At 41.4% G+C, this 25,140-nt stretch overlaps 1 protein-coding gene across 1 annotated transcript; it reads left to right on the forward strand.

Annotated features, from left to right (window-relative positions):
- Positions 1–5,010: 5,010 nt before the first annotated feature.
- Positions 5,011–25,140, forward strand: DDX43 (DEAD-box helicase 43). Its single transcript, XM_086316795.1, has 17 exons — positions 5,011–7,827; positions 10,868–10,923; positions 11,198–11,324; positions 12,142–12,267; positions 13,620–13,701; positions 14,669–14,825; positions 15,055–15,173; positions 15,630–15,731; positions 16,117–16,258; positions 16,786–16,886; positions 19,874–19,961; positions 20,618–20,745; positions 20,955–21,064; positions 21,681–21,819; positions 22,644–22,731; positions 23,300–23,454; positions 24,772–25,140. Exons 1-16 carry the CDS (start codon positions 7,578–7,580, stop codon positions 23,414–23,416), a joined length of 1,932 nt encoding a protein of 643 aa, XP_086172921.1. The 5' UTR covers positions 5,011–7,577; the 3' UTR covers positions 23,417–23,454; positions 24,772–25,140.

Below are 25,140 nucleotides of genomic sequence, written 5' to 3' on the forward strand. Positions count from 1 at the left end.
AATGGCATAACCCACTCCCGTCTTCTTGCGTGGACAGAAAAGACTGGCGGGCTACATACAGTCCATGGGGTCGCAAGGAAGCAGACGCGTCTGGGTGAGCACACACAGGAGGGTGGGAGCGGGGCAAAGGGACACACCGACTTCCCCTCTTCCATCTTAGATCGCGCGAGGTCTTCAGGGGCTTTGTAGAAGTGTTTCCCCCTGGCAGAGCGCGCAGGGTGGAGTGAGGGAACCCTGGAAAGCTCCCAACACCTCGCGGAAAGGCGAATAGGGCTGCCATCCCAGGCCACAGCCCCAGTTTGTCTCCACCCTACCTGTCCTCGTCCTCGAACTTGCCCAGAGGCCTGAAGCACGCAGCCCTTTCCCACGTTCCGGCGAGGAGCAGTTGCCTCCTTCTGCCAAGAACAGTGGACTGAACTTGTCGCTAGGGCGGCAGGAAAATCGAGATCCCGGCCAGGCCCATGGGGTCCAGAGTCTGCATTTGCAGCGGGATCTCGGTCAGTTGCTTGAAGTGCAGGATTTGGCGCCTGGGTTGTGAGCCCAGCGGGGAGGGAGCAGGCCGGACTGCTCTGGGCGCGGGTAAACGACTGTACCCGCGGCCGGGAGCGTGGGAGGTGGAGAAGCTTGCCCGAGAGGGCCGGGTGGAGCGTGCCCCGCCTAGAACTCACCTAGGATCTCTTCCACCTGCTCCATGGGCAGATCGAAGACCACTTGGTTTACAAGTGTTCTCCTTGGAACCAGAAGGAGGCCCAGGTCGATGTGTGCCTGACACATGAATACAGATAAATACTCCTCCTCTTGGGACGAGGCCCCCGCAGTGTCCTGGTGGACGGTGGATACCACAGCCCGTCGGAATCCGAGAAGCCCCCGGGTGGGGCGGGGGGGGGCCTGGGGTTTTTGGCGCAGGGCTTGGCCACCCCAGTAACCTAGTATCAGGCCAGACCTGGTGCCAGGGGGCCGGGATTCTCAAGGGTGTGCCTGTTGCGAGCGGACGAGCCCCAGTACGTGGTACCCAAATGTTCCGGGAGGACTGCTCCGCCCTGGCCCCGCCCGCCCCTGTCCGTGCTGCCCCGGGCTTTCCAACTCAGTCCTCAGGAGCCTCTGGGGACTAAGGGATCAAAAGGACAATTGGATCTGCTTTTGTTTGCTCAGATAGGCTGTAGGTCATTGAGAACTGAGACCAAGTCTTCTACCTCTAAGTATGCCTACTACATTCCTGGCATGAAATGTTTATGGAAGGAATAGAAAAATGTGCATTTCAGCGCTATCCTTGTCGCTTATTGAATTTGTGAATTGGAGATGTGTTTGTAACTTCTCTGTTCCTCGACTTCCTCCTCTGTAAGATGTGGACAGTAAAAATAGTGATACTTGTAGGAGTGTTTAGGAGATTAAATTAACATTGTATGCGGAGAACTCAGCACAATTTCCAGCTCACAGTATTTTCCTAGTTCAACAGATACTTTCCACTATGCACGACGATGTACTTGCACACTTAGACTGCCTGTGACATTCTGCAGACAACAATGACTAGTTGCTCTGAATCCTGGAGCCTACTCCACTTCCATTCACCCTTCGTGGTACAATCCCTGACTCCAGCTAGCTGGGTGCAACCTTGGGCAAGATGTCTAACCTCTCCGTTTTTCAGTTGTCATCAGTAAATGGGGGTGGTGGTGATAAAAGTCCTTCCATCTTAGAGTTGTGATGATTAAATGAATTCATGCATTTAAAGCCCTTAATTGTGCCAAGCAAATAACAAATGATCAATAAATTCCAGCTATTACCATTATCTACACACATAAAACTTCTTTGCATGTTATGAATATGGTTTCCAGTTTCCAGAATTTCCGTAAGTTTGCCTGGTAAAAAATTTGGAAGGAATAAATTTATCTCTTGGTTATATTTTTTATTTTTTGAAATCATATGTAATGAACACACTAATTCTATAATGACCTTAAAACTACATTTAAATGTCCTGAGGGGGACGATAGTTTTTTTCTTTGTATAGCAATTGCAGTTTGAAGCTGGAATCATGCTCCCACAGGTCCTGAGAGGCAAAATAGAAGTGTAAGTTGCTCAGTCAAGTCCGACTCTTTGTGACCCCATGGACCGTAGCCTGCCAGGATCCTCTGTCCATGGAAGTCTCCAGGCAAGAATACTGGAATGGGTTGCCATTTCCTTCTCCAGGGGATCTTCCTGACCCAGGGATTGAATCCAGGTCTCCAGCATTGCAGGCAGACTCTACCAACTGAGCCAGGAAAATGGCACTGCAGAAAAGCCTGGTTTGGGCCTCACCTCCCCCTGGGCCTCAAGTACAATGCCCCCCAGTTTCAGTTTCTTTATCTGTGAAATGGAGACATGCACACCCGCCTCACAGGAGCCTTCTAAGAACTAAATGAGAAGAACCCAGCTGGTGGTAGGGACTCTCTATGAGACAGTGTGATTCTCCCTGGTCCAGGTGACAAATTAAGCCCTGCAGGGTCTGTTTTCCAAAATCACAGTTCCCATTGAGTTCTTACCTTGATGTGTGCCGAAATTCGAGTACAATTGTTCATCCCTGTGTTGAAGAGACTAGGAAGTATTTGAGTTCCCTTGTAGGAGAGAGGCTCCTCAACCTGCTGGGTCCTGGGACTGATACAGAGGTGACCTCCAGCCCCACCCTGGCAGCTGGGCCACCACGCAGCTTCTCAGCCTTGGACTTGGGAAGCTTGAGCATTTGGCAGTGGAGAAGGGCCCAGGTATGACTTTGGCAGACCTGTGCTAGTTCAGCACCTGCCTTTGGAGCAGGACAAGTCCCTGCCCCACTCCAGAAGTCAATGTCACCTATCATACCCCAGGTCAATATGTGAGCCAGTGGACACATTTCTGTCTGCAGAAAGTGCAGCCTCCAGGGCCTTTCAGGTCAAAGTCATGCTTGAACTCATGCTTTTGTTCCTTTTCCATCCATGCTAGAGGGGGCAAGTATGTGATAGACCTCACCTTAAATCCCCATAATCATACCGATTTTTTACTTGCTTAAGTGATCAGATCAGATCAGATCAGTCGCTCAGTCGTGTCCGACTCTTTGTGACCCCATGAATCGCAGCATGCCAGGCCTCCCTGTCCATCACCAACTCCCGGAGTTCACTCAGACTCACGTCCATTAAGTCAGTGATACCATCCAGCCATCTCTGTCGTCCCCTTCTCCTCCTGCCCCCAATCCCTCCCAGCATCAGAGTCTTTTCCAATGAATCAACTCTTCACATGAGATGGCCAGAGTACTGGAGTTTCAGCTTTAGCATCATTCCTTCCAAAGAAATCCCAGGGCTGATCTCCTTTAGAATGGACTGGTTGGCCCTTCTAATTCCTGGTTGGTTATTACAAAAGGCTTAGTGTCACAGATAAGGTGGGGATGCATTTTGCTGTATTTTATGAATAATTTAAAACGCAAATATAAGAAAAGTACAAGGATTTATATTGTCTGGAATTAGTATCTTAGATGTCCCTTTCTTCACCATCTCTCACCAAGTGAAAAAAAAGTATCAGAATGTTAATTTTCCTAATCAAACACCCAAGGGGAAGGAACTAGATAGTTCAAAACAAAACAAAAAAAGGGAAGCTGGACAGACACAAAGCTCCACTTAAAATAGACCTAAAAGAGTAATTTTAAGTGCACAGCAAAATGGAGCAGAAAGTTTAGAGGCTTCCCATACACATCTCATTAACTCTCCACCCCTTTGGAGAAGGCAATGGCAACCCACTCCAGTACTCTTGCCTGGCAAATCCCATGGACGGAGGAGCCTGGTAGGCTGCAGTCCGTGGGGTTGCTAGGAGTTGGACAAGACTGAAGCCACTTAGCAGCAACCCTCCACCCCTCCCTCAGAACCTCCCTCCCCATTAGCATCCTTCACCATATGGGTGCATTTGTTACTATGATGAACCCACATCTGCACACATCATTACCACTCAAAACCCATATTCGACTTTAGTGTTCATATTGGTGTAAGGGTAATTTTCATCTCAATTAGGAACTATCCTCCCTGCTTCTGTTTTCTGCAGAGATTTTAGATCACTAGTACAATTTCTTCTTTAAATGTTTGTAGATGTCACCTTTATATGGCAGAACAAAGTGAAGAAAATTCTTCAGAAAGTCAAATAATAAAAATTAATAAAAATTTCTGGGAATTTCCTCACAGCTCAGTGGTTAGGACTTAGCACTTTCACTGCCAGACCCAGGTTCGATCCCTGGTCAGGAACTAAGATCACACAAGCCTCACAGTGCAGGAAAAAAAACAAAAACACTAAAAAAAACAAAAACACAACTTAATTGTGAAAGACACTGTTTAAAGAAAAAAACAAGCCACAGACTTGGATAAACTATTTGCAACACACATTTCTAATAATGGATTTGTATACAAACTAGACAATGAATGGTTAAAACTCAATAAACTTGTTTTTGTTCAGTCAGTCGCCAAGTTGTGTGCGACTCTTTGCAACCCCATGGACTGCAATAATAAAACAACTCAATTAAAAATAAGCTAAATAATTGTTCAACTAAGATAGGAGAGAAAATAAAATTAATTTGCACAACTCAAACCACAAAATGTTGAAAAGAATGAAAGTTCAAAAACAAGAATAAAGGACAACAGCAATGTTAGGTAGGTAGAATAGAGAAAGGAGTCCAAAATGAAGAAAGGAGAAAAGCCTGCAAAAAGGAAGTGAAGGAAAACTCCCCTTGTCCCCAGACAAGTTTCCCACTTGGGTGAAACAAACACACCCACTTCTACTCTATCATCCTGATTGATGATGATGCCCTAATTTGCATATGGCAGGCTTGCAGGGCAGGAGACAAAAAGTATAAAAAGAGGGAGCCTAGACAGGTTAAGGCTGCTCCTTCAGGGTTGGCCCACTTCATGCTTTGGGGGTGTACTATCCTTTGTTTACCAAATAAAACTCCTGAGCTGTAACCAAGCTCAGCAATAAATAGAAAATAGTAACAAATATGGCAGATATTAACCAACGATTTCAGTAATCACTTTAATGTTAAAGTGGTCAGTTTAGTCAGAGATTGTCAGAATGGATCAAGAAACAAGACCCAACAGTATGTTGTCTATAAGAAGCCTATTTGAATACAAAGACATACCTAGGTTGCTCAACCTAAGTTTGTGTGCCCTAGCACACTGTGGCCAAACAACCAAAATATCTCTTTGGAACAAAGAAAAATTATTGCAAGGGCCAAGCATGGAGAATGGGTAGCTTGGGCTCAAATTACCCAAACTTCCCCTACGGTTTGGGGGAAAGATTTTAAAAACAAAATTTGGAGTGAGGACTGCAGGGTGTATGACTTTCTTCTGATTGGTTGGTGGTTGTACTCTACCAGTGTTGTACTCTAGGAATCTTCTGTTCATCTGTAATTTACCATTCTCCACCCGGGTGGGGCTTGAGTCTCTCCGTAAGAACTCAAAGGCGTATTGTTTTGTTCCTTGAGGAGGAACCAGGACTTTGGTTAAGACCAGAACCAGCAGGTAAGCAAGATAGCCTGAATAGTTTGTCAGCCATAAAATAGTTCCAGTTTCTCTTCAAGAGATATAGGTAAAAAAAAAAAAAAAGAGAGAGAGAGATAGGTAACAGTCTGAAACATATAGTTGAGGGTTATGCAGAAACCAAGATACCCCCACCCAGGTGGAGGATGGTGACAATATGCTGAATATGTGTAGATCCCAGACTGGCTGGAACCAAAAGTTTATGACTAAGATTCCCAAAACACCCTGTTACATCACCACCAACCAGTGAGAAATTCCACAAGCCTCAGCTTTCACTCCAAATACTGCCTTTAAAAACTCTGCCCTGAAAGTCATCAGGGAGTTCAGGCCTTTTAAGCATGAGCTGCCTATTCTCCTTACTTCTTGTTGTTCAGTCACCAAGTCATGTCCAACTCTTCATAACTGCATAGACTGCAGCATGCAGGCTTCCCTGTCCTTCATCATATCTTGGAGTTTGCCCAAACTCATGTCCATCCTATCAGTTATGCCATCCAACCATTTCATCCTCTGTCACCCTCTTCTTCTGCCCTCCATCTTTCCTAGCATTGTGGTCTTTTCCAATGAGACAGCTGTTTACATCAGGTGGCCAAAGTATTGAAGCTTCAGCTTCAGCATCAGTCCTTCCAAAGTGTATTCAGGGTTCATTTCCTCTCTATTACTTGGAGCCCCACAAATAAACACTAATTTTCTTCACCATAACCTAGGGTCAGTAGGTTGGCTTTGGTGTGTGGCAGGTGAGTGGACTCAAGTTTGGTTTCAGAACAATAGTTTTTGGCTTTTATTGTTTGTTTTTCCTGTATCCAGAGGCATTGAGGAACTTCCCCAACCAAGGACAGAACCTGGGCCCCTGCACTAAAGTGCAGTCTTAATCACTTGACCACCAAGGAAGTCCTGATGGTAACAACAGCTTGAACTAAACAAAAATGAAAACACAACTCAACATTTGTCGGATACAGTGAAAACTGCTTAGATAGAAATATATAACCTTAAGTTCATATATTAGAAAAGAAAGGTCTAGAATCAGTCATCTAAGTCTGCACGTTACGAAGTTAGAAAAAGAGGAGCAAATTAAATCCAAAGTAAGCAAAATAAAAGAAATAATAAAAGAGTAAAAATCAAATTGAAAGCAGGAAATCAAAAGAGAAAACCAATGGTTCTTTGGGGAATAAAAGATCGTAAACCTCTTGCCAGGTTAAACTAAGAAAAAGAGAAGATACAAATTACCAATATCATAAATGGGTTGAAGATGAGACATCGCTACAGATTCCATTGACTTTAAAAAGATAATAAAGAAGAAAAAAAGATAATAAAGGAATAATATGAATAAGTCAGACTATCTTCATTAAGTCTGTATGACTTTAACCCATGAGACTGGGCACATCTCTGGACTGCAGCACTGCCAGTGTCTCGCATGCCTGATGCAAGGCTTCAACCACTTTGAAGAAGCTGGCGGCCCCCTGGACCTTTGCCCCATCAGTTTAGGCAAGTTGCAGTGTGCTATGGCTTCCACCTTAAATACGCCTTAAAGCGCTGGTGAGGTAGGTTGATTCTGAGTCCACGGACACACCTAGAACTACTCTGAAGGATCACGTGGGAGGATCACGTGTGTTTGCCAAAACCTGTGGAAGTCTTTAAAGAATGTAAAGAGTCCAAAATGCCTTGCTGTTCTCCAAAAATAAAACCATTCAAATAGGGATAATTAAAATAAACACTTGCGCATTATGCTTTCAAAAACAACAAACACTGTGAACATGACTGTTGCGTCTGCATCACTGAGACGCGGGTCCTCGCGGCGGCCAGGCCTCATGCGAGCGCGGAAGGCCCAAGGCACCCGAGGCGGGCGCATGGACTCATGTCGGCGCTCGCGGATTGGCGGGGGCGCAGAACGGTGGGAGGCCATTGGTCCGGCCCCGCTCAGGCCGTGGCATCCGCCAATGGGAGGCGGCCGGGGCGGGGCTCCGGCGCGCGAGGGTCCGAGCCGCGGCTGCGTGGCGGCCCCTTAGGACCAGCCTTCGACGGCACTCCGAGGGTGCAGGGCCGGATCTTGTTCGCGGAGCCATGTCTCGGCTGGAAACCGGCGCCAACGCCTCCTCCTGGGTTGCTGCTTCCCGGCGGGATGAGGCGCTGCCTCGGGCTCCAGATACGAGCCCGGCGGAGGAGCAGAGCCAAGGCAGTGGAAGAGGCCAGAGGACCTGCGCGGGTGGAGGCCAGAGGGGCTCCTTCGGCCTCCAGCAGCCTGAGGGCGCGGGTATTCGAGAACCGCCGCTCTCCTTCAAGCTGAAGAACGACTGCGTGGGCGCCGTGATCGGTGAGAGCGCAGCGGGGCGCTGGAAGGTGCGGGGCGGGGCCTACATCACTCCCGCCCCGCCCACCTCGCCTCCAGTCAGCTGCCCGCGAGGAGGCTTGTCCCCTCCCCCGCCCCACCCCGAGGTTTCTGACGTACTTTGCTACTAAAATGATGGCGTTGAATGCAACTGATAGTTGATCAGTTCAGTCAGTCAGTTCAGTCTCTCAATCGTGTCCGACTCTTTGCGACCCTATGGACTGCAGCACGCCAGGCCTCCCTGTCCATCACCAACACCCAGAGTTTACCCAACTCATGTCCATGGAGTCAGCGATGCCATCCAACCATCACGTCCTCTGTCATCCCCTTCTCCTCCTGCCTTTAGTCTTTCCCAGCATCAGGATCTTTTCAAATGAGTCACTTATTCGCATCAGGTAGCCAAAGTATTGGAGTTTCAACTTCAGAACACTCAGGACTGATCTCCTTTAGAATGGACTGGTTGGATCTCCTTGCTGTCCAAGGGATTCTCAAGAGTCTCCTCCAATACCACAGTTCAAAAGCATCAATTCTTGGGTGCTAAGCTTTGTTTATAGTCCAACCCTCACATCCGTACATGACTACTGGAAAAACCATGGCCTTGACAAGATGTACTTTTGTTGGCAAAGTAATGTCTCTGCTTTGTAATATGCTATCTGCTGCTGCTGCCAAGTCACCTCAGTCGTGTCTGACTCAGCGCGACCCCAGAGGCGGCAGCCCACCAGGCTCCCCCGTCCCTGGGATTCTCCAGGCAAGAACACTGGGGTGGGCTGCCATTTCCTTCTCCAATGCATGAAAGTGAAAAGTGAAAGTGAAGTCGTTCAGTCCTGTCCGACTTTTAGCGACCCCATGGACTACACCCTACCAGGCTCCTCCGTCCATGGGATTTTCCAGGCAAGAGTACTGGAGTGGGGTGCCATTGGTCATAACTTTTCTTCCAAGGAGCAAGCGTCTTTTAATTTCATTGCTGCAGTCACCATCTGCAATGATTTTGGAGCCTCCTAAAATAAAGTCTGTCACTGTTTCTACTATTTCCCCATCTATTTGCCATGAAGTGATGGGACCAGATGCCATGATCTTCATTTTCTGAATGCTGAGCTTTAAGCCAACTTTTTCACTCTCCTCTTTGACTTTCGTCAAGAAGCTCTTTAGTTCTTCTTTGCTTTCTGCCATAAGGGTGGTGTCATATGCATATCTAAGGTTATTGATATTTCTCCTGGCCGTCTTGATGCCAGCTTGTGTTTCGTCTAGCCCAGCGTTTCTCATGATGTACTCTGCATATAAGTTAAATAAGCAGGGTGACAATATATAGCCTTGACATACTCTTTTCCCTATTTGGAAAAGGAGTCTGTTTTTCCATGTCCAGTTCTAACTGTTGCTTCCTGACCTGCATACAGATTTCTCAAGAGGCAGGTTAGGTGATAGTTTATAGAGACTGTAATTTGGGAGAGCCAACTCTTAGGCTTATGAAATCTTTGGGGAAAAAGGTCAGATCTTTGGCAGCTTACCCCGCAGTGAACAACAAATGAGACAGCCAATTTAGATAAGAAGGTGTAGGGTATTAACTTGAATATGATTTATCTGCTGAAAAACAGGGTTATTTTTCTTCATATATATTGAGTCTTACAAATCCATTTTTGAAAAGCATTTAGAAATGATTGGAATTAAGGTTTTCCCCCCTTTTTAAGAATTGTGGTAAACAACATACAGTATTGTTGACTGTGAGAACAATTTTTGTAGTAGATCTATAGAAGGTTTTCATTTTGCATGACTGAATCTCCCTATCAAAAATTCATTTCCCCATTCACCTGTTTCCCCATCATCCCCCCCTACCCCCATCCCTCCGGCAATTGCCATTCTACTTTGTTACTGTAAGTTTGATTACATAAGACACCTCGTAGAAGTGGAATATGCAGGGTCTTTTGTTGTTGTTGTTATTGACTCATTTAACTCTCAAGGTTTATCTGTTGTCACAAATGGCAGGATTTCCTTTTAAGGCTGAAAACTTGCATTGTATGCATACACCACATTTTCTTCATCCAGGCATCTGTTCACAGATCCTTAGGCTATTTCCACCTCTGAGCTATTGTGAATAATGCTGAAATGAATATGGGAATGCAGCTATCATCCTGAGATCCTAGTTTTGATTCTTTTTTAAAAAGGATTTAAAAAATGTATTTAATTAATTTAGTTTTGATTGTGCGTGGACTTCCTCTAGTTGTGGAGAGTGAGGGCTCCTCTTGGCTTGTTGCAGGCTTCTCTAGAGTATCGGGCTTCAGTAGTTGTGGTGTATTGGCTTATTACTTGCTCTGAGGCTTAAGGGATTTTCCCTGACGAGGGATGGAACCCGTGTTCCCTGCATTGGCAGGTGGATTCTTAGCCACTGGACCACCAGGGAAGTCCCTCAATGCTTGTGTATTAAATTCCCAGAAGTGGGATTGCTGGATCACAGGTAGTTCTATTTTTAGTTTTTAAAGGAATCTGCATGCTGTTTCCATAGTGGCTGCATCAATTTCCATTCCTAGCCACAGTGCACAAGGGTTCCCATTCTCCACGTCCTCACCAACTTGTTAACCCTTGTCTTTTTGATGAGCCGTTCTAACAGGTGATACATCATTGTGGTTTTGATTTGCATATCCAATGATTTCATCATTTTTTATATACATGCATTGGTCATAAATCTTCAAAGAAGGGTCTATTCAAGACCTTTGAACATTTTTAATTGGAATTTTTTGGTTGAGAGTTTTGTGTAAGGGTTCCAATTTATCCACATTCTTTTATCCAGTTAGTCTTTGCTTGGACTGATGATGAATTCTTTGTGTCTAGGGAAAGGGGCCTCCTGTCACCCACACAATTTGGAATAAAAAGCTTCTGCTTCCCTTTTAACAAACTGAACGTGATTACTGAAACTTGGGAGCCTTTGTTTGGACGATTTGGGAAGAACTGGAGAAAGTTCTTTAGGCAGAGTAGGTAGTAGTTTCCCTGTAATTCATTTCATTTTTTAAAAATTCTTTTATTTTAAAAACAGGTCGTGGTGGGTCAAATATAAAAGAGATCCAGAGCTCAACATACACAAAAATACAGGTAAAATTTCTATGTTCTTAAATCATTAAAGATGGTGACTTACGGTCATTCCTAACTCTAATTTCTGTCCTGTTATTAACATATGGTGGGATAAGTTGTCAAAGTTTTTCATACTTCTTTTTAAGAACTCATCTAAGCTGTAGTCCATTCATTATGTCTTAGATGGTGATTGAAGGCAATCCTGTATTTCCTTTACATTTTTATACTACATGAGGCTGAGTGCTGGAGGAATGGTAAGGGAACTCGTCTCACCTGCCTTCCCTCTTGAATCTAGATAATAAGAGGGTATCCTGAAGCAGAAGTAAGAATCTTTGGCACCAAGGCAATGCAGAGCAAAGCAAAAACAGTGATAGATGATCTTGTTAAAAAACAAGAAGAATACAAAACAGAATCCAAACTTGGTAAGTCTGTTTTGCCCCCTAGAGCCCTGTAAAATTTTAAATGTTTTATTCAGTGTCATAAGCCATATTATAGCTGTTTTTCCTGATAACAAAGCTTTGGCTTGCCATCGTTAAATCTAGTATGTTATAGAAGGAATTTTTTTCTATGAAATCCAGAATACTTTTCCTCAAACTGAAACACTTAATATCTGTGGTTAAGTCTAGCAGTTTTACTTTGGAGTAAAACAGAATAACCTTTTAATATACTTCACTGTTGATAGTAGAGCAAGGGTTAGTCCTAGCCTTCTGTCTATGGTTATTTCCCTGGAATGTGACTAACTTTGAAAACTGCTTAAGTATTTGATATTTTTAAAAATCTCAAATATACTTGGACTAGAGAGAAAGCCATTATTAAGCCATTTTCAGGAGAGCCTTGTGTTCAGCTAGCAACCTTGCATCTTGGTGTTTCTTGGGAAAGTACCTCCAAAAAGCCTCTAGGATACTATTTTCTCTGTTTACCAGGGGTAGCATCTGCCACACAGGATTATTATAAAGATTTAGTGATGTGTGATTTATTAGCAAACACTAGGCTCTCATGCTTTTTAACTTCTCCAGTATTTATTTTATTTTTATTTTTTTTTTTTTTGCCTTTCAGAAATCTGAAGTAAATAACTGACAAACCATGACCAGAATTGTCATGGCACTGTTGTACCAAATTCCTAAATTTTATGTTTCAGGCATTATTATTGTTGGGTTATTAAAACAGAAAATTGAAAAATGGCTTGGGATTTTATATTGGGAGGGTTTGTTTGGAAACTGATGTGGAATTTTTTAACAGGTGTTGCTGCTGTCCAACTTTCAGATGGAAAAGATGCAATGAAGGATGTTTCAGGAGAGCAGAAATTGATTGATTGGGATAAATTCCGAGAAAACATTTTGAAATGGAATGAGAAAAAGTGGGCAGGTTAGTGCTGGATCCCAGCATTTTTCTATAGTATATTGTTGTTCCTCTTAATTGAGGTTTTTAGCCTCTGTAAATGGCGAAGGCAATGGCAACCCATTCCAGTACTCTTGCCTGGAAAATCCCATGGATGGAGGAGCCTAGTGGGTTGCAGTCCATGGGGTCACGAAGAGTCGGACATGACTGAGCGACTTGACTTTCACTTTTCACTTTCATGCATTGGAGAAAGAAATGGCAACCCACTCCAGTGTTCTTGCCTGGAGAATCCCAGGAACAGAGGAGCCTGGTGGGCTGCCATCTGTGGGGTCACACAGAATCGGACACGACTGAAGTGACTTAGCAGCAGCAGCCTCTGTAAAAAAGTGTTGCTCTTAGTAATGAAATCTATATGCAAAATGACAGTATAATTTGAAATGCTATAAGTAGTGCCTAGGGCATGATAGTTTCTATGCCTGTGTTGTGGTTTATGTTATAAATGGAAGGTTAAAATTTGATATCTCATCTTCTTTGAGACAATTCACTGCACAAGTTTAATAAAATTAGAAAATTGGGACAAAAGGGAAATGAAGTGAGTAAACCTGCCAACTGTAAGTTAACATTTTGCTGTGACTGAGCAAAAGTTGATCTTGGAGTTTCTTAACCAAGAAGGGCAAAATAAAAGGGAGGAAACATTTAATAAGTATATACAGTTCTTGAGGAAACAGATTTTTTAAATTCTCACTTGGAATTAAATATAATGTTCCATATTATTCATTGAATTTCAGAGTAAATTCAAGCTTCATTTGATCAGAATGAGACAGAAAAACAACACCATTTATTTAAAGTTAAGCAGTGACCATTACTATGTGACTATGGTGGTCAGCCTGTCCAATGCCATCACAACACAAGTGTTAGAAGATTTGGGGCAGAGATAGGGGACAGAGAAAGGATTTAAGTTGGTGGAGTCCTGATGAGCATTTAAAAAAGAAAACAAAGTAGCTTCAGAGAATAGAATAAGGGTAAATATTTTATTCCTTAACACTAATGGGATGGATCTTCAAAGCAAAGAAAGTTAGTCTGCTATGAGAAAAGATTCGTCAGTTGTGATGACTGAGTGTCTTATGAAGCATGGTTTATTTTATTTTGTATTTAATTATTCAAGATCTTGTTCTTGGGTGAAAAATGAAATTGAAAGACAAACCAAAAATGGAGATCTCCTAGAGGTTGGCAAAGTATAGAACAACTGTCTAAAATCCCCATGTCTGCAAGGCGACCTTGATATATATTTTAGTTTGATTTCTATTGCTTTGAATAAATGACAGTAAAATGTGAATTCTCATTATTCATTGAAGTTTAAATTTTGTTTTTTTCCCCAGGTTTGCCTCCGGTTAAGAAAAACTTTTACATAGAGTCAGAAAAAACAAGTTCAATGTCACAAGAACAAGTAGACAATTGGAGGTGGGTTAGTTTTAATACTTTTTAGTGAGTATTTGCAGAATTAGGCTAGTAAAGTAGCTCACTCAGGAAAGACTTTAAATGATTGCATTTGAAACTTTAGCTTCCATATTCAAAAGAAAACTTGGTTGCATCTGAAATCATATATTAGGGATTGCTGATCAGTACAACTTTTGGCAAAGAGGGAAAATGGGCTGTATTTGTGTCTAGAGGAGTTACTATCCATATATGGTTATTAAACACTTAAAATATAGCCCATATAATTGAGGAACTGAATTTTAATGTTTAAATTTAAAGAGAGACATGGTTAGTTTCTGTCGTATTTGGCAGTAATTTTATAGAATTCTTCCTACAACTGTTGAGAATCATAAGAAATTGATCTGATATCTGAATAGTAGAATAATTTCTTACTTTTAAATCCTTATTATATGGAACTAAAAGTCCTAATGGTAACATTTTTCCTATTAATATATTTTATAAAACTAAGATAGTATGGTACAGCAGACAGAGCAGTTATTCTAGGATTGAGGTAGGGCTCTGACCATGGACAGACCATAACTAAAGACCATCTGTCCAATGAGAGTAATTCCCACTTCAAAGGATTGCTGAGGATTAATTAAGGAAATGTGTGTGAAATGTTATAAGCCCTCAGGTGTTTGCCAAATCTGACTTTGATTCATGAAGCATATAATTTTCAGGTTCTATTCTCAACCTTTTCATGAAATTTTCATTGGCTTTCATGCGTACAGTGTAATTATTTTTCTTCTCTGGAACTGTTCTGGTAAAAAAAAAAAAGATGAACTAGCTTCTATTTCGTATTACTTTTTGACTATAATTTAACCAACAGTCTGATTTCAATCAGTTGCTGTTGAATTCCTAGATATGCCCTTAATGTTGGAAAAATTTTCTTGCTTGGGGAGTAGAGTGATCAAAGCCACTAATCCTTAATCCTTGTTCTATTTTCTTAAAGGAAGGAAAATTATAATATAATTTGCGATGACCTGAAAGATGGTGAGAAACGTCCTCTTCCTAACCCTACTTGTAATTTTGAGGATGCATTTCACTGTTACCCTGAAGTTATGAGAAATATTCAAAAGGCAGGTTTTCAAAAGCCAACACCAATTCAGGTATGCTTTCTTTAATTCTAACATTTCACTGGCTCCCCCCTCCTCCCCCTGCCAATTTCTGGTCATTTGAATGTATAACACCAGGAACAGCTGTCTCTTACAAGCATCCTCCCAGCACACCCACCACTGCCTAGCACTCAAAATGTTGAGAAGTTTGGGGCTGGGAGAGGAGGAATACTTGACAGAAAGAAATGCACTTTTTATTTTAATATATATCATTCTGTTCTAGTCACAGGCGTGGCCAATCATCCTACAAGGAATAGATCTGATAGGAGTAGCCCAGACTGGAACAGGGAAGACATTGTCCTACTTAATGCCTGGATTTATTCATATTGACTCCCAACCTGTGTAAGAATTTCTACATCTGGGTATTCTTTAGGGGTTTAGTAGATAAGAATTCCAAAAAATGCAATGTTTGATTGCACTGGTCTAAGGGGAGTGCCTCATCTCAGGGAAAAATCACTTTCTGTTGTGTTGGTGGATATAAATGGATGAAACATTTTCAGGAAGCAGCAGGTAATATCCACCACAAGTCTTCACAGTGAGATGTTGGAAACAGGTTATTCAAATGACCAAGTTCAGTACAGTCCTCTGAGAATGTCTGACACAGAAAAGCACCTGCTGTGTTCCATGAGAAGGCTCGTGTCTGGGCTCTAGGATTCTTTGGTCAGGCTGTTTTTATTTCTCCGCTTTTTATGAGAGGTGCATGTTGATGACTTAGATGTTCATTGCTGCCGATTTTGAAGGCACTGGACGAAGGTCCTGTGTGCCTGAGATGGATACTGATATGCTTTTTCTCCAAAGAGCCAGGAATGGGCCTGGTATGTTAGTCCTCACCCCAACTCGCGAGTTGGCTCTGCAGGTGGATGCCGAGTGCTCTGAATACTCATACAGAGGTCTTAAAAGGTGAGTTGCTTTCTTTGGCCATTCCTGCACCAGCATTTTAATCCTCTGTAGCTTTAGACATCCTCCTCATTGTTTTCACACATAATGAGACGCCGATTGGCTCAGTATGTGGCCAGGCATTGATTACCTTTCATTCAAATTGACTGTAGCTGGGGTGGTGGGGTCAGGTAATGAGGATTCGAACATGGACCTTGTAGGACACATCAGTGTGGGTTGATAGCTATGGATCGTTCTCAGAAAGGGGCCAGGACTATACTTAGCCTGATACTTTTGATTTATATACTTTTTAAAATTTTATACCCCAAATGGGCTTAGGTTCGTTGGGATTTTGAATTGTGAAGGGGTATTCCCCACCTGAACATGAACCTCTGTATTTTTTTTAAAGTGTTTGTATATATGGTGGTGGCGATAGAGATGGACAAATAAAAGACTTATCAAAAGGTGCAGACATTATCATTGCCACTCCCGGAAGACTCCATGATCTACAGATGAATAACTTTGTGTACCTGAAAAGCATAACCTACCTGGTAATGTTGGAGCAGGGGTTTGGGGCCCTGGGAGGAAGAACTTAGCTCTCATCAAACCTTTTAGAATGGCTGTCCATTTCATAATAGTTTTAAATCCTAGGAATGCTTCTCATTCCCTCTAGTTTGTTAAAATATACATTTTAAAGATAATTCCATTTTAATATTTTATAAATGTTAGAAAATGCAGATAAGTACTAAAGAATTCCATGTGACTACTTTAGACATTTAAATTATATTTTCATTGAATATATTTAGAAACTTATTGGTTGTCAAATCAATGGTGTTGCAAGTACATATAGTTTAGGTAGTGGAGGAAATGAGAAAGTTATCTTAATATTCATAGGGAAAGAACATATATGTTAGCTACCATCCACATCTAATCTAGCCCTTTTTTGGCTTTGCTGTGTGGCTTGTAGGATCTTAGTTCCACTACCAGGTATTGAACCCACATCCTCGGCAGTGAAATCGAGGAGTCTTAACCACTGGTCCACCAGGAAATTCCCCTAATCGGGCCCTTTCTAATGCAGGTATTAGATGAAGCTGACAAAATGCTGGATATGGGATTTGAACCCCAGATAATGAAGATTTTATTAGATGTACGTCCAGACAGGCAGACAGTTATGACAAGGTAGGTATATGTTTAATTTGCCAGTCTGCAAAGTAGAACCAGTGGAACAGAATTCATTTGATTTTAGAGCCTTCAGATCAGTTCAGTCGCTCAGTCGTGTCCGACTCTTTGCGACCCCGTGAATCGCAGCATGCCAGGCCTCCTGTCCATCACCAACTCCCGGAGTTCACTCAGACTCATGTCCATTGAGTCAGTGATGCCATCCAGCCATCTCATCCTCTGTCGTCCCCTTCTCCTCCTGCCCCCAATCCCTCCCAGCATCAGAGTCTTTGCCAATGAGTCAACTCTTCGCATGAGGTGTCCAAAGTACTGGAGTTTCAGCTTTAGCATCATTCCTTCCAAAGAAATCCCAGGGCTGATCTCATTCAGAATGGACTGGTTGGATCTCCTTGCAGTCCAAGGGACTCTCAAGAGCCTTCTCCAACACCACAGTTCAAAAGCATCAATTCTTCGGCGCTCAGCCTTCTTCACAGTCCAACTCTCACATCCATACATGACCACAGGAAAAACCATAGCCTTGACTAGACGGACCTTTGTTGGCAAAGTAGTCTCTGCTTTTGAATATGCTATCTAGGTTGGTCATAACTTTCTTCCAAGGAGTAAGCGTCTTTTAATTTCATGGCTGCAGTCACCATCTGCAGTGATTTTGGAGCCCAGAAAAATAAAATCTGACACTGTTTCTCCATCTATTTCCCATGAAGTGGTGGGACTGGATGACATGATCTTCATTTTCTGAATGTTGAGCTTTAAGCCAACTTTTTCACTCTCCACTTTCACTTTCATCAGGAGGCTTTTTAGTTTCTCTTCACTTTCTGCCATAAGGGTGGTGGTATCTGCATATCTGAGGTTATTGATATTTCTCCCAGCAATCTTGATTCCAGCTTGTGTTTCTTCCAGTCCAGCGTTTCTCATGATGTACTCTGCATATAAGTTAAACAAGCAGGGTGACAATATACAGCCTTGACGAACTCCTATTTGGAACCAGTCTGTTGTTCTGTGTCCAGTTCTAACTGTTACTTCCTGACCTGCATACAAATTTCTCAAGAGGCAGATCAGGTGATCTGGTATTCCCATCTCTCAGAATTTTCCACAGTTTATTGTGATCCACACAGTCAAAGGCTTTGGCATAGTCAATAAAGCAGAAATAGATGTTCTTCTGGAACTCTCTTGCTTTTTCCATGATCCAGCAGATGTTGGCAATTTGATCTCTGGTTCCTCTGCCTTTTCTAAAACCAGCTTGCACATCAGGAAGTTCACGGTTCACGTATTGCTGAAGCCTGGCTTGGAGAATTTTGAGCATTACTTTACTAGCGTGTGAGATGAGTGCAATTGTGCGGTAGTTTGAGCATTGTTTGGCATTGCCTTTCTTTGGGATTGGAATGAAAACTGATCTTTTCCAGTCCTGTGGCCACTGCTGAGTTTTCCAAATTTGCTGGCATATTGAGTGCAGCACTTTCACAGCATCATCCTTCAGGATTTGGAATAGCTCAACTGGAATTCCATCACCTCCACTAGCTTTGTTCATAGTGATACTTTCTAAGGCCCACTTGACTTCACATTCCAGGATGTCTGGCTCTAGGTCAGTGATCACACCATGGTGATTATCTGGGTCATGAAGCTCTTTTTTGTACAGTTCTTCTGTGTATTCTTGCCATCTCTTCTTAATATCTTCTGCTTCTGTTAGGTCCATACCATTTCTGTCCTTTATTGAGCTCATCTTTGCATGAAATGTTCCTTTGGTATCTCTGATTTTCTTGAAGAGATCCCTAGTCTTTCCCATTCTGTTGTTTTCCATTTCTTTGCATTGATCCCTGAAGAAGGCTTTCTTATCTCTTCTTGCTATTCTTTGGAACTCTGCATTCAGATGTTTATATCTTTCCTTTTCTCCTTTGCTTTTCGCTTCTCTTCTTTTCACAGCTATTTGTAAGGCCTCCCCAGACAGCCATTTTGCTTTTTTTGCACTTCTTTTCTATGGGAATGGTCTTACTTAAAAGTATTTTGAGATCTGTTGGTGAAAGATATGTTATCACTTAGTATAGCAACTCAGTGCAACAGTTTAATAATGACTATTGGGTTTCCTGAATTAAAAATAAGATTTTTATGAAAACATCCTGGAGAAACTACAGGGGGTCTAAGATTGGAAAAAGTAACCATCTGTCCTTAGAGGTGAATATTTGATCACAGAACACTTTTTAGCCAAGATAAAACTGAAGCAAGGAAGAGTATATAACTGGGGAAATACAGTAAATTTATTCATTTTGTTTCCTAAGTAAACCTTGTTAATTAGTATGAAAGTACAGAAGGTGGTTGTTTTCATAACATATGACTGAAGAAACATCTGACTTTACATATCCAATCATCATTACAGTTAAAATGTTTTTATTTGGCTCAAGCTCTTGGTTTTGTCTGCCGACAATGTATGAAAGGGCTCTCAGGTGGTGCAGTGGTGAAGAATCTGCCTGCCAATGTAGAAGATGCATGAGACTCAAGTTTGATTCCTAGGTTGGAAAGATACCCTGGAGTAGGTAATGGCAACCCACTCCAGCATTTTTGCCTGGAAAATCTCATGGACAGAAGAGGCTGCGGGCTACAGTCCATTGAGTTGCAAAGAGTCAGACACGACTGAGCGTGTGCGCACACACACACAATGTATGAAAAATGCTGGGTTTTTACTTTTATTTTTTACCATTTTTAAAGGCCAAGAGAAAACTAATCTAACACCTGAATTCATTTTAGCTCCCCATAGATGGGAAAGGTATACCTCTCCTTCACCTTTTGTTTATAAACCTATTAAACTTATTTGAAGATTTAATTTAGTAGCTTCTTTGAGCAGTTCATTATGAAGCATATATTTTCTGTGAAGTCAGCCTCATTAAAAAGTACTGTTTGTCTTTCCTGGGTAATTTGGTTCATAGCATTCTTAGGGAAACTTAGTATTTGATTCCTAATAAACATTTTAACATTTTTGTATTACATTTTATCTCTAGTGCAACATGGCCATATGCTGTTCGCAGACTCGCACAATCTTATTTGAAAGAGCCCATGATTGTGTATGTTGGTACTTTGGATCTAGTCGTAAGCTTATTTTTAATTACTATTTATATCTTATTAATTTTGTAACTGTTCTGCCATTATAAAGTTCATTGGCCTTTCACTTCATAATTGAAATTGGCCTTTTAACTAATTATTAATGAAAATTGACCTTTTACTTAAATCAGTGGTAATTAATAACAAGTTGTTGCCTAGGCTCATTTTATTAGATTTCACAAAAGACAGGATAAAGACTTTAGAATCTATTTCATCTTGGGGGCAGAAAAATGGTAACAATGATATTTGGAAATTTTGTATTAAGTTGTCACAATACTTAATTGAAGCTCTTAGTGTCATAAGCTGAACATTGTAAAGGCTATAGCCATAATTTATGGCAATGGTTAATGTAAGCTTGGCCTCAACCATGGTTATTCCTTTTCATATGATAGCAACCAGTTGCTTTCAGCTCATTGACAAGTATTCGAAATTCCGAGCTTATCTTGGGTAACTAAGTGGTAAAAATCAAAGACCAAGCTCTAAATCCTTGAGTAGGAACGGGAGATTTTTGGAAGAACTTACCATTTTTTCTGCTGGCAATTTATTATTAAAGCATTTAACCAACGACAGAAGTAAGATGGATTTCAAGCCATTAAGGAGTTTACCCATTAATGTTGATGTACTATGATCTGTGAATCCTTTAGGCTGTAAGTACCGTGACACAAAATATAATTGTCACCACAGAAGATGAGAAAAGATCACATATCCAAGCTTTCATCGACAGCATGTCTCCTAAGGACAAAGTCATAATATTTGTCAGCCGGAAAGCTGTGTGAGTATATTTTTTACATTGAAATCATCAGTCATGTGTTTGTTTTAGCATTGTTTCTATTTGTATAATCATTTCAAACGAGGGAAGGGTGTATGTCTTAGAATATGTACATTATTACTTCAGACTCTTGCCAGGGGAGATAGCAGTAATGAATTGATTGTGGTATTCAAATAAGCAATTAGACCCCTGACTTTTATTTTTTGTTTTAGGGCTGATCATTTATCAAGTGACCTGGGTATCCGGCGTATATCAGTAGAGTCTCTGCATGGCAATAGAGAACAGAGTGATAGAGAGAGAGCATTAAAAAGCTTTAAAACAGGTACATTTACACAGTATTGCAGTTTAAAACTGCCCAATGCTTGGTCTTCCTGAGTGATAGCACCTTTCATGGAACCCATGTCTAATATTTGCCTTCAGCTAACAGATCCCAGAACTAGCTCTAAATGTTAATCAGATTCTCTTTCTCCAGCCCATGTTTAAAACCTAGATATCAAGGTAAGAATTTGCAGTGGGGGATGGTTGTCTTAATTTACCTGAAAGGTATATATCTTTGACATGATTCATGAACCATTTGGATGGTGGTATCTATTCTGTTGTAAATTGCTAGCAGTTAAAAAAGACTAAGTAGGGACTTCCCTGGTGGCCTAGTTGTTAAGACTCTAACTTCCAGTGCAGAGGGTGTAGGTTCCATCCCTGGTTGGGGAACTAAGGTCCCACATGCCTTGTGGCCAAAAAAAAGAAAGACTAAGTAACCTCTCCCCATGCACTCTCTTTAAGTTTTTTTTTAATATTCAAAGCAGTAATATTTCACCCGATTAGCTAATAGGGGACAGATATGTCTTGGGTTGGTTTGTACCAGAATGTGTCTGTATTCTTTCAGAATGTGTCTGTATTCTTTCAGAATGTGTCCATATTCTTTGGGTTTCACTCTTCAGGTAAAGTGCGAATACTGATTGCTACTGATTTAGCATCTCGTGGTCTTGATGTCCATGATGTAACGCATGTCTATAATTATGATTTTCCCCGAAACATCGAAGAATATGTCCACAGAGTGGGACGTACCGGGAGAGCAGGGTAAGTCTGTGGAGCCTGCCCACCAACCCCGGGGAGACCCCTCATTCTTCTCACAGACTGTCCTTACCTTGAAAAAGAAGACTTTTGCTTTCTCTCTTCGAGCAGAGTCATAAAACCCCTGTGATGTGCTGTTTGATCAGCTGCAGATTAGATCCCAAATTGCTATTTCAATGCCTAAATGTTTTTTTTTAAAACTGAAGTATGGTTGATTTACAATGTTTTGTTAATTACTGGTGTACAGCAAAGTGGTTCAGTGATACATATATATACATTTTTTAATATTCTTTTCCACTATGGTTTATCACAGGATTTTGAATATATTAATAGTTCTTTGTGCTGTACACAGTAGGAACTAGCTGTTAGCCATCCTATGTATGAAAGCTTCCACTGCTATCCCCAACCTCCCACTCCATTTCTCCCCTAAATCCGTCCCTCTTGGCAACCATGAGTCTGTTCTGTATGTTTGTGATTCTGTTTCTGTTTCAGAGATAGGTTCATTTGTATCATATTTTCGACTCCACGTATAAATAATACCATATGGTATTTGTGTTTCTCTGTCTGATTTACTTCACTTATTGTGATAATTTCTAGGTCCGTCCATGTTGCTGCAAGTGGTATTATTTCATTCTTTTTTATGGCTAATAGTATTCCATTGTATATATGTACTACATCTTCTTTGTCTGAATGGCTAAATCTTACTGCATCCTACATAGTTGGGCTTGTGAAAGAACTGATGTTTTGCTATACTTTTATTCAGTTTTGCTAGCTGAATCATTAATATAAATTATAAATCAAATTACATTAACTTTTTCCCCCGCTTGAAGGAGGACCGGGGTATCTATTACCCTTATCACTAGAAATGATTGGAAGATTGCTGGTGAATTAATTAATATTCTGGAAAGAGCAAATCAGGTGAGAATATGCAACTCTATTTTCTTACGTTTATTTTCAAGGTTTATTCTAAGTACTGGGCCTTACAGCCTGTCAGGGAATACAGATATTAAGCAAATAATTATGTGTGTTTTGAGGGTTGTAACATGGCAAAGATGAGGTGCTATAATATAATATGATGATATAATGTATAACTGGGGAACCTGTTCTAATGTGGAGGAGCGTCACTGAACGCTGCTGAAGAAAAGCCCCGTGGGTGGAGGTTGGAGAGTGTAGAGGAAGCAGGGCACGTCCTCAGGCCTCAAGAGGAGAAAATGGCACCAGATAAAGGCACTGGGAAGCAGCTGAAGGGCCATGTGAGCAGGAAGGCTGTGTACCTACTGACAGGGGGTTTTACCACCAGACTGGTTGTTATACCTTGAAAATTCAGTGCTGACTATGCAGAGGAACACATTCCATTCTGTTTGGAAGGTATCTGCAATCAATTGTGGAGATTCTTTGACTATTTGGAGGCATTTTAGCATGTTATAGAAAAGCTGATATGTTAAAGGAATCATCTCAATCCTAATAAGACATTTATTGGCTTCAGAGTGTCCCAGAGGATCTTGTCTCAATGGCTGAGAGATACAAAGCAAATAAACTGAAAAAAGAAACAGAAAACAAATGGGGAAGACCCCAAGGAAAACCCAGGAAGTTTTATCATTAATGTCTGTGTAGAAAAGTGGTACCAGCCTACTACAAAAGGTAAAATTTGAAAAACTCATGGACTTTCAAATGCCTGTTTTCCTTAGCTAGGTTTTGTTAGTGTGTTTATTACAGTCAGCATTATCTCTAAGAGCCATTAACATAATAAGTCAGGTCTTATTCTTTATTTGGGGCCTATGATAAAGAATCTCCCTGCAATGCAGGAGACCCAGGTTCAATTCCTAGATCGAGAAGATCCCCTGGAAAAGGGAACAGATACACACTCTAATATTCTTGCCTGGAGAATTCCATGAAACTTTTGAGCTTCCCTGCGGCTCATATGGTAAAGAATCTACCTGCATTATGGGAGATCCAGGTTTGATTCCTGGGTTGGGAAGATACCTGGAGAAGGGCCTGGCTACCCGCTCCATTATTCTTGCCTGGAGAATTCCATGGACAGAGGAGTCTGGCAGGGTACACAGTCCATGAGGTTACAAAGAGTTGGACAGAACCACACATGCCCCATGCCTCTATTCTTTATTTGTTCCCTAAATTCTAGTTAATATATCTTAGAATTATTAATTCAAAAATGGGAAAAATCTTTTAAATTGGAGAGATCATTAAGCATATAATGGAATATAATGGAATTGGTGGAGGTGTAAATTAGTGTAACCTCTTACACCTGAGCAATTAGGTGGCAGTGTATTAATTGTAAGTGTATATACCTTTTTATGGACTTCCCTGGTGGCTCAGACGGTAAAGTGTCTGTCTACAACGCGGGAGACCTGGGTTCCATCCCTGGGTCGGGAAGATCTGCTGGAGAAGGAAATGGCAATCCACTCCAGTACTCTTGCCTGGAAAATCCCATGGACAGAGGAGCCTGGTAGGCTACACAGTCCATGGGGTCACAAAGAGTCAGACACGACTGAGCGACTTCACACACCTTTTTTTTTATTTTGGTTTTTGGCTATGCTTTGCAGGTTGTGGGATCTTAGTTCCCTGAGAGGATTGAACCCGGTCCCCAGCAGTGATAGCACTGAGTCCTAACCATTGAACAAACAGGGAATTCCCCATACACTCCTTGATCCAGTAATTCCCCTGGATGCAAATATGCAGTACGGAGCCATATGAATAAACAATGGAGAAAACCACATAAGGGAATAATATCTATAACATAAAGAACTCCTAAAACTGAACGTAAACAACCTGATTAGAACATGCACAAAGGACTTGAATGGACATTTCTCCAAAGACACACAAATGTCCAACAAGTTAAAGATGCTCAGCCTCACTAATCACGAGGGGAGTCAAGGATCACCTTGCCCTGTTAGGGTGGCACACTACATTAATATGTGTTTTTTTGTGTTTATTTTTCAGAGTTCAAGATTTTTCAGAGTTACAGTTATTTAAGGTACTGGGCAAGTATTGGAAACATGCTGGCTGTATGAAGAGATATCTGAATCTTAAAATAATAGTGTTTAAAATGTAGAATTGAATATTTTATACTTTCCTTAATAAAGCAAAAAGTATTTAAACTTGAGTTGAAATTTTTATGGATATTAAAGAATGTAGCATTAAAGTTTCACTTTTTAGTATCTTTCTTAAAAAAAGTAAATTTTGTCTCCTGTAATGTTGCTATGTGAAGGTCAGTCTAAGGGGTTTATTTAAATCTTATTCAGATGTTGTCATAGCAGTGAAAATGTTAACACAGTAAATGTTTTTCTATAATAAAAAGGCAATCTGGTC

The sequence above is a fragment of the Bos grunniens genome, chromosome 9, assembly GCF_055505025.1.
Source record: "Bos grunniens cultivar Pamir isolate PY7600 chromosome 9, Bosgru_T2T1.0, whole genome shotgun sequence".
Lineage (NCBI taxonomy): Eukaryota > Metazoa > Chordata > Mammalia > Artiodactyla > Bovidae > Bos > Bos grunniens.